The following is a 9,324-nucleotide window of genomic DNA, read 5'->3' on the forward strand; positions in this document are numbered from 1 at the left end:
ATATATATATATATATATATATATATATATATATATATTGTATAGTAAACATTACACTCGCAGAAGTTCCAAAGCAAAGGAATAAAGACTTCAAATGTCCTCTCTCTCTCTCACACTCTCACTCACTCACTCACTCACTCACTCACTCACTCAGTGAGTTCTCCCCTGAGGTTCCTGTTGCCAGCTGAGGATCAGGCCCTGCCACTGTGCTATGACATCCCTGTGGCTCTCTCGCTCAGACTCCTAAAGGACCCCAACAATGGTGACCTGACCTTAGATATCAAATGTTCTTCAATGCCTTACTTCATTCATTTGTAAATTCATTAATTCCTTGACCTGTCCACATTATCCCCTCACTCCTCAAACATCTTTGAATGAATGAATGGTGTCCATCTTTTCCCAGAGTTGTCTATGAACGGTCAGCTTGGACAATCAGCCAGCACAGGCTACCAGAAGATTGTGATCCGCTACAACAACAATCAACATATTGAGTTAGACACCACTGTCATCACCTTCAACAATGGACAGGATGCAACATATTTCTCCTGGAGACTGAAAATCAATCACACAACAGACAGGTTCTGAATCACAGACGAACTACAGACCTTCTGATATAAGTCATTTTGTGCTACAGTATTGTTTGTTTCTGTGATTAGATTTCTGCTTTAGCTTATTGTGCAGTGCAAGGTGTTTTAATTATATTATAATGAGTGAGTATATCCCCCCCCCCCCCCCCCCACACACACACACTTCCAGAACAGCCACAATTCATCGGGGAATGGACTCTACTAGGTGTCAAAAGCGTTCCACAAGAATGCTGGCCCATGTTGACCCCAATGCTACACACAGGAAACTGTTGAGCATGAAAAACCCATCAGCGTTGCAGTTCTTCACACACTCAAACTTGTGCACATACTCCCATACCCCGTACAAAGGCACTTAATTCTTTGGTCTTGCCCATTCACCATCTGAATGGCACACATACACAATCCATGTCTTAATTTTCTCAAGGTTTAAAAATCCTTCTTTAACCTGTTTCCTCCCCTTCATCTACACTGATTAACAAGTAACATCAATAAGGGATCATGGCTTTCACTTGAGTTCACCTGGTCAATCTATGTAATGAAAAGAGCAGGTGTTCTTAATGTTTTGTGCACTCAGTGTATATTACTTAAGTTGCCTTTCTACATTTAAACATTTGGTCAAAATAGATATTTACTTTTTTTGTCAATTGAATTGATATGTCACTTTCTGCAGTGTGTCTCTGATCCTACGGGACAAGGAGGTGGACATCAACATAGGGTTAACACGGATCATCATCATGCTCTATGAGAGGAATGGAATTAAGTTCCTGTGGCCTGTCCTGAGGCAGCACCCGACAGGAGACAATATTATGGGGATCATGGGTGAGTGAAACATTATCAGTTAGGACTACATTCCACTTCATATTCCTTTGTTTCTATGTGAGTGATTACATTTTGTTGAGACGCTTTAAAAACAACAACTAGTACTCTAACTAGGAAATGTGCCCTAAAGAATTCCCACTATGGATGCTCACTAAATTGATGAAAATACAGTAGTTAATGACACAGTATGCTGTTTAGCACTCACTTTTATCCAAAGCGACTTAAACATGCATGCATACATTTTACATATGGGTGGTCCCAGGAATCAAACGCTCGATTCTGGCATTGCAAGCACAATCTCTACCAACTGAGCTATAGAGGAACACTCCTGATTTATTGTAGCTGGGGATAAATTTTAACAAGGCTAATCTGAAAACAAGGCTCCCTAAATTTTATCAGCATATCGAATGTGCTACATGGGCTGGCAAAGTCCTGGACCATTGTTACTCTAACTTCCGCAACGCATACAAAGCCCTCTGTCGTGTCTTTGGCATCATTAAAGTGAAGACTGTAATTTTATCAAATTAATTCTCTGTTATTATAATTACGTGATTAAACAAATCATGTAAATGTAATTAACTAGGAAGCCGGGGCACCAAGGAAAATCTTCAGATTACAAAGTTATAATTTTCCTAATATAACTTTTCAGATATTTTAATATCTGGTCAATTAGTCTTCTAATTAATGAATTGTTCTTTACGTCACGTTAGTCTCATTCCAAACATTGTAAATTGTTGGTTATCTGCACGAACCCAGCCTTCACTATGAATCATCCAGACATCAATTGTCTTAATAAATTATTTACTAACTAAATAAATAATCACAGAAATGCATAAACAACAAACAAAGTAGATATGGTTACAAGGAAATGATAGGGGATGTGCCCTAGTGGGCTAAACCGGTATGGCGGCTTGGTAGACAAAGGGACTGAGAAGGGTGCAAAAGACAAAAGTCACTACACAGTTGATAATTATAATAATTTAAATGCTAATCCTTTGCACATGAACGCTCACTCATTCGGAAGTGATTGCCGAAGTCGAGGATTGGTAGGATGGTCAGTTTTACAAGGGTATGTTTGGCAGCATGAGTGAAGGATGCTTGGGTCTGGAAGGAGAGTTTACAGTCTAACCAGACAACTAGGTATTTGTAGCTGTCCACGTATTCTAAGTCAGAGCCGTCCAGAGTAGTGATGTTGGACAGGTGGGCAGGTGCAGGGCAGTGATCGGTTGAAGAACATGCATTTCGTTTTTCTTGTATTTAATAACCTGTTAAGGCTAAGCGAGACGTTAACGTCTCATCTAGCCACTAGCCCAGGGAAATGCGTAGCGCCAAATCATATAGTACTCATTAAAACTCAAACTTTCATTAAATCACACATGCAGGGTACTCAATTAAAGCTACACTCGTTGTGAATCGAGCCAACATGTCAGATTTTTTAAATGCTTTTCGGCAAAAGCATGAGAAGCTATTATCTGATAGCATGCACCCCCCCGAAATACCTGAAGGGGACGTAAACAAAAGAATTAGCGTAGCTGGCGCTACACAAAACGCAGAAATAAAATATAAAACATTCATTACCTTTGACGAGCTTCTTTGTTGGCACTCCAATATGTCCCATAAACATCACAATTTGGTATTTTTTTCGATTAAATCCGTCCATGTATACCTAAAAATTTCCATTTATGAAGCCCGTCTGTTCCAGGAAAAAACAGCTTTCCAAAACGCAACGTCATTTTTTTTAAATTAAAAAAGTTGCCTATAAACTTTGCCAAAACACTTCAAACTACTTTTGTAATCCAACTTTAGGTATTTGTAAACGTTAATAATCGATCAAATTGATCACGGGGCGATCTGTATTCAATAGCAGCAAGTCTTGAAATCATGGCCGATATTCTCTCTTTCATAACTTCCCCCGGTGTACCCGATGACAGGAAGTGCCTATTTCTCATTTCACCAAGGATTAACTTCAACCCAATTGCCAAGACTGGCGACATCGTGTGGAAGCTGTAGGAACTGTAAACTGGGCGCTATCTATTTTCCCTTGCCATAGAAAATACAGAGACTGGCGGAGGGATATATATATTTTTTTGTGAACAGTTTTTTCTTGGGGTTTTGCCTGCTACACACGTTCTGTTATAGTCACATGATTTAACCCGTTTTAGAAACTTCAGAGTGTTTTCTATCCACACATACTAATCATATGCATATACTATATTCCTGGCATGAGTAGCAGGACGTTGAAATTTTGCGAGATTTTTAACAAAAAGTTGAAAAAATTCACCCGATCTTTATTAAGAGCAATTGGAGGCCATGGAAGGAGAGTTGTATGGCATTGAAGCTTGCCTGGAGGGTTGTTAACACAGTGTCCAAAGAAGGGCCAGAAGTATACAGAATGGTGTCGTCTGCGTAGAGGTGGATCAGAGACTCACCAGCAGCATGTTTTGGGTAGCATCGAGCAACAACATTGATGTATACGCTGATTCAATGAGTGAGTTTATTAGCAAGTGCATCGGTGATGTTGTACCCACGGCGACGATGAAAACCTTCCCCAACCAGAAACCGTGGATTGATGGCAGCATTGGCACAAAACTGAAAGCACAAACAACTGCTTTTAACTTCTTAGGGCTGCAATCCCGTTAACGGGATGATATGACAACAGCCAGTGAAAGTGCAGGGCGCCAAATTCAAAACAACAGAAATCTCATAATTAAAATTCGTCAAACATACATATACCGTTTTAAAGGTAATCTTGTTGTTAATCCCACCACAGTGTCCAATTTCAAATAGGCGTTACAGCGAAAGCACCACAAACGATTATGTTAGGTGACCACCAACTTACAGAAAAAACATTTTTCCTGCCAAAGAGAGCAGTCACAAAAAGCACAAATAGAGATAAAATTAATCACCAACCTTTGATCATCTTCATCAGATGACACTCATAGGACTTCATGTTATACAATACATGTATGTTTTGTTTGATAAAGTTCATATTTATATAAAAAAATCTGAGTTTACATTGGCGCGTTACATTCACAAGTTCCAAAAACATCCAGTGATTTTGCAAATCCACATCAATTCAACAGAAATACTCATCATAAATGTAGATGAAAATACAAGATATACACATGGAATTATAGATATACCTCTCCTTAACTTCTTGCGTCGAGCAAACCCGTATCCGGGAGCGTAATCATAGCCTCAAGCTCATTACCATAACGCAACGTTAACTATTCATGAAAATCGCAAATGAAATGAAATAAATATATTGGCTCACAAGCTTAGCCTTTTGTTAACAACACTGTCATCTCAGATTTTCAAAATATGCTTTTCAACCATAGCTACACAAGCATTTGTGTGAGAGTATTGATAGCTAGCATAGCATTAAGCCTAGCATTCAGCAGGCAACATTTTCACAAAAACAAGAAAAGCATTCAAATAAAATCATTTGAGGAGACTCTCAGTTAGATAGCAAATGTTCAGTTTTTCCAAAAATATTATTTGTGTAGGAGAAATCGCTCCGTTTTGTTCATCACGTTTGGCTAAGAAAACCCCCCGAAAATTCAGTCACTACAACGGCGAACTTTTTTCCAAATGAACTCCATAATATCGACAGAAACATGGCAACGTTGTTTAGAATCAATCCTCAAGGTGTTTTTCACATATCTATTCGATGATAAATCATTTGTGGCAGTTTCTCCTCTGAACCAAATGGAAAAATGCATGCAGCTGGAGATTACGCAATAATTTCGACGGAGGACACCAAGCGGGCACCTGGTAAATGTAGTCTCTTATGGTCAATCTTCCAATGATATGCCTACAAATACGTCACAATGCTGCAGACACCTTGGGGAAACGACAGAAAGTATAGGCTCATTCCTGGCGCATTCACAGCCATATAAGGAGACATTGGAACACAACGCCTTCAGAATCTGGGACATTTCCTGTTTGAAATTTCATCTTGGTTTCGCTTGTAGCATCAGTCCTGTGGCACTCACAGATAATATCTTTGCAGTTTTGGAAATGTCAGAGTGTTTTCTTTCCAAAACTGTCAATTATATGCATAGTCGAGCATCTTTTCGTGACAAAATATCTTGTTTAAAACGGGAACGTTTTTTTATCCATAAATTAAAAGAGCGCCCCCTATATCGAAGAAGTTAGATTTTTTTTTTTTACTTGCGGAAAAAGCAAACCCTGCAATAATCAGAGACGGCACTCAGAAAATAAATAAAATTATCCGCCATGTTGGAGTCAACAGAAATCACAAATCACATAATAAATATTCCCTTACCTTTGATGATCTTCATCAGAATGCACTCCCAGGAATCCTAGTTCCACAATAAATGCTTGATTTGTTCGATAATGTCCATTATTTATGTCCAAGTAGCTACTTTTGTTTGCATTTTTAGTACACAAATCCAAACGCAAGTGCAGGTCCATCCGGACGTCGGACGAAAACTTCAAAAAGTTATATTACAGATCGAAGAAACTTGTCAAACTAAGTATAGAATTAATCTTTAGGGTGTTGTATTCATAAATCTTCAATGAAGTTCCAACCGGAGAATTCCTTTGTGTGTAGAGAAGCCATGGAACGCTGGTCGCTATCATGTGAATTGTGCATGACCAGGACCTGGCTCTCTGCCAGACATCTGACTCATTCAGCTCTCATTCAGCTCCACAACACAGTAGAAGCCTCATTCAAGTTTCTAAAGATGTTTGACATCTATTGGAAGCCCTAGGAAGTGCACGTTCATCCATATCCCACTGTGAATTCAATAGGGGCTGGGTTGAAAATCGACCAACCTCAGATTTCTCACTTCCTGTTTGGATTTCTTCTCAGGTTTTTGCTTGCCATGTGAGTTCTGTTATACTCACAGACACCATTCAAACAGTTTTAGAAACGTCAGAGTGTTTTCTATCCAATAATAATAATGATATGAATATATTAGCAACTGGGACTGAGGAGCAGGCCGTTTACTCTGGGCACCTGTCATCCAAACTACTCAATACTGCAGCCATAAGAAGTTTTAATCAGGGCAAGGCGACCGGAAACATGACCGAATACAAACAGTGTTGCTATTCCCTCCGCAAGGCAATCAAACAAGCTAAGCGTCAGTATAGAGGCAAAGTAGAGTCGCAGTCAATCATGGACTACAAAAAAAAACAGCCCCGTTGCGGACCACGATGTCTTGCCCCCATGCAAACTAAACAACTTCTTGGATTGCTTTGAGGACAATACAGTGCCACCGACACGGCCCACTACCAAAACTTGGGGGCTCTCCTTCACTGCAGCTAACATGAGTAAAACATTTAACATGTTAACCCTCGCAAATAATCGCTTGGTGTGCTTTCGCCTTAAAGCCTTATTGAAATCTGACACCGTGGTTGGATTAACAAGAAGTTAATCTTTAAACTGATGTTTTACACTTGTATGCTTTATGAATTTTTATAGTGAGTGTTTCTGTTTTTGAATTTGGTGCTCTACAATTTCACTGGAAGTTGGCCAGGTGGGACGCTAGTGTCCCACGTACCCTAGTGAGGTTAATAATAAATCATTTGATGTAATAAATGTATCACTAGTCACTTTAAACAATGCCACTTTATATAATGTTTACACACACTACATTACTCATCTCATATGTATATACTGTACTCTATACCATCTACTGCATCTTGCCTATGCCGCTCTGCCATCGCTCATCCATATATGTATATGTACATATTCTTATTCGTTCCTTTACACTTGTGTGTATAAGGTAGTTGTTGTGAAATTGTTAGATTACTTGTTAGATATTACTGCATGGTCGGAACTAGAAGCACAAGCATTTCGCTACACTCGCATTAACATCTGCTAACCATGTGTATGTGACCAATAACATTTGATTTGATTTGATTAGAGCTACAGAGGACCACCTCATACTGTCCATTTGATTCATGGTGACAGTATTTTTACTGTGTGTTACAGCCCGTCCACCTGTTGCCTATGAGGAGGTCCAGGGAACAACAATGAAACTGAAGATTCAGGACAAAGAAGTAGAAGTCTCCAGGTAAGATCAACTGTCTATCAGAAACTAACTGCATGTATAGTGATCTTGACTGTTCAGAGGATGTGTGTCTTCAGCAATGATGTGTCTTTAGTGTATTTATTGAGTTTATATTTTGATGATTATGTTTAATTGTATAGTTCTGTGAGAATAGTTAGGGAAACTGGAGTGTACTGTATATGCTAAGAACCTTGTGTGTGTGTGTTTTTTTGTGTGTTTTTTTTGTAGGGACTCTGCTGTGGATCTCAGCGTTCGCTCTGCCCCCACCGTGGCATGCTGGTTGCTGCCTCTTCAGTCTGCCCTACAGGGGGAGCTAGCTGACTTTACCGTCACACAACTCTAACTGACCATGTAATTGCTCCAATCACCAACTAATCAACACTATACATAGTGAAGAAGAAGGGAAACAATAAAGCCGGAGGTTTCTTTATAGAGTCCAATGAGTTCACATAATAACACAGCTAAATTCTCCTGTTACATATTCATTGTTGAATAAATGGATCCTTTTTTGAACAATGACAACTTTTGTGTTGCATTCCACACTCTTCAATAAATAATGTTTTTGTGACTAAACTCAAGCGAAGGATCAATATAGAACAAAACATACTTGGCACCATGAACACACATACACACTCTCTCTCACACACACACACTCACATACTGTATGCGAGCACACACACACACACACACACACACACACACACACACACACACACACACACACACACACACACACACACACACACACACACACACACACACACACACACACACACACACACACACACACACACACACACACGCCTATTGTGTGCCTGTATTTGCATTAATTTTTCACTCTCTGACTTCCGTTTACACTGAGGTCAGTAGCTGTTTGCACTGGGTGGGTCTGGGAGGTTGTGGGTCACCATGTTCATAGCATGGACATTAAACATTCTCTATTTACAGCTAACCATAGTTTTATCAGCTGTGTATCGTATGATCTTAGACGTCATGTGTGTATCATCCCCAGCAGGGAAAAGCTATTAAGCAATCCAGGAATGCATTTCTGTAATAGTTCTCTTGAAGTAAGGTGACTAATACATTTTACAGGACACCCTGCTGAAGGAAACAAACTGAACAGGGAAACTGTGCCTTGAACCACTACGTACAGTATGGGGTGGGAGGGTAGCCTAGTGGCTAGAGCGTTGGACTAGTAAGCAGGAGGTTGCAAGTTCAACCCCCTGACAAGGTACAAATCTGTCATTCTGTCCCTGAACAGGCAGTTAACCCACTGTTCCTAGGCCGTTATTGAAAAAAAAGAATTTGTTCTTAACTGACTAGTAAAATAAAAAAAATCACTGATATTTTCACTAAATCTACAATCTAATTGTAGTGTCACTCCCTGACCTTAGAGAGACGTTTTATTTCTCTATTTGGTTAGGTCAGGGTGTGATGTGGGGTGGGCATTCTATGTTCTGTTTTGTATTTCTTTGTTTTGGCCGGGTATGGTTCTCAATCAGGGACAGCTGTCTATCGTTGTCTCTGATTGGGAACCATACTTAGGCAGCCCTTTTCCCACCTGGCCTTGTGGGTAGTTGTCTTTGTTTGTTGGCACTATAACCTTTAGCTTCACAGTTGTTTTGGATTGTTTATTGTTTTTGTCGGGGTCAAATAAAAAAAGGAATATGTACTCTCACAACGCTGCACCTTTGTGCTCTTCATTTAACGGCCGTGACATGTAGACTCTTCTGTGGGTCTTGACATGACTAAGCGTACAGTATATTAACAGACAGACACATGCTTGACGGACTTTACATTGGATTTATACCTCACTGATAACACACACACACAGCCAAGGATATAGACTTTGATCCGTCTGGGTACATTAGTTAAAG

At 39.7% G+C, this 9,324-nt stretch overlaps 1 protein-coding gene across 2 annotated transcripts in view; it reads left to right on the forward strand.

The window, feature by feature from the left end:
- LOC109891352 (inter-alpha-trypsin inhibitor heavy chain H3) overlaps window positions 1-9,125 on the forward strand; it is a 41,845-nt gene extending 32,720 nt beyond the window's left edge. The window contains exons 17-21 of one of the 2 annotated variants that reach the window (XM_031825541.1): window positions 155-262; window positions 404-578; window positions 1,258-1,406; window positions 7,369-7,450; window positions 7,676-9,125. In XM_031825541.1, the coding sequence (XP_031681401.1) occupies window positions 155-262; window positions 404-578; window positions 1,258-1,406; window positions 7,369-7,450; window positions 7,676-7,790 (629 nt within the window). In that variant the 3' untranslated portion in view covers window positions 7,791-9,125. The remainder of the gene's footprint in view (window positions 1-154; window positions 263-403; window positions 579-1,257; window positions 1,407-7,368; window positions 7,451-7,675) is intronic. The other variant, XM_020483825.2, reaches the window with a different exon arrangement.
- The last annotated feature ends 199 nt before the right edge of the window (window positions 9,126-9,324 follow it).

Source organism: Oncorhynchus kisutch, linkage group LG5 (assembly GCF_002021735.2).
Source record: "Oncorhynchus kisutch isolate 150728-3 linkage group LG5, Okis_V2, whole genome shotgun sequence".
Taxonomy (NCBI): Eukaryota; Metazoa; Chordata; class Actinopteri; order Salmoniformes; family Salmonidae; genus Oncorhynchus; species Oncorhynchus kisutch.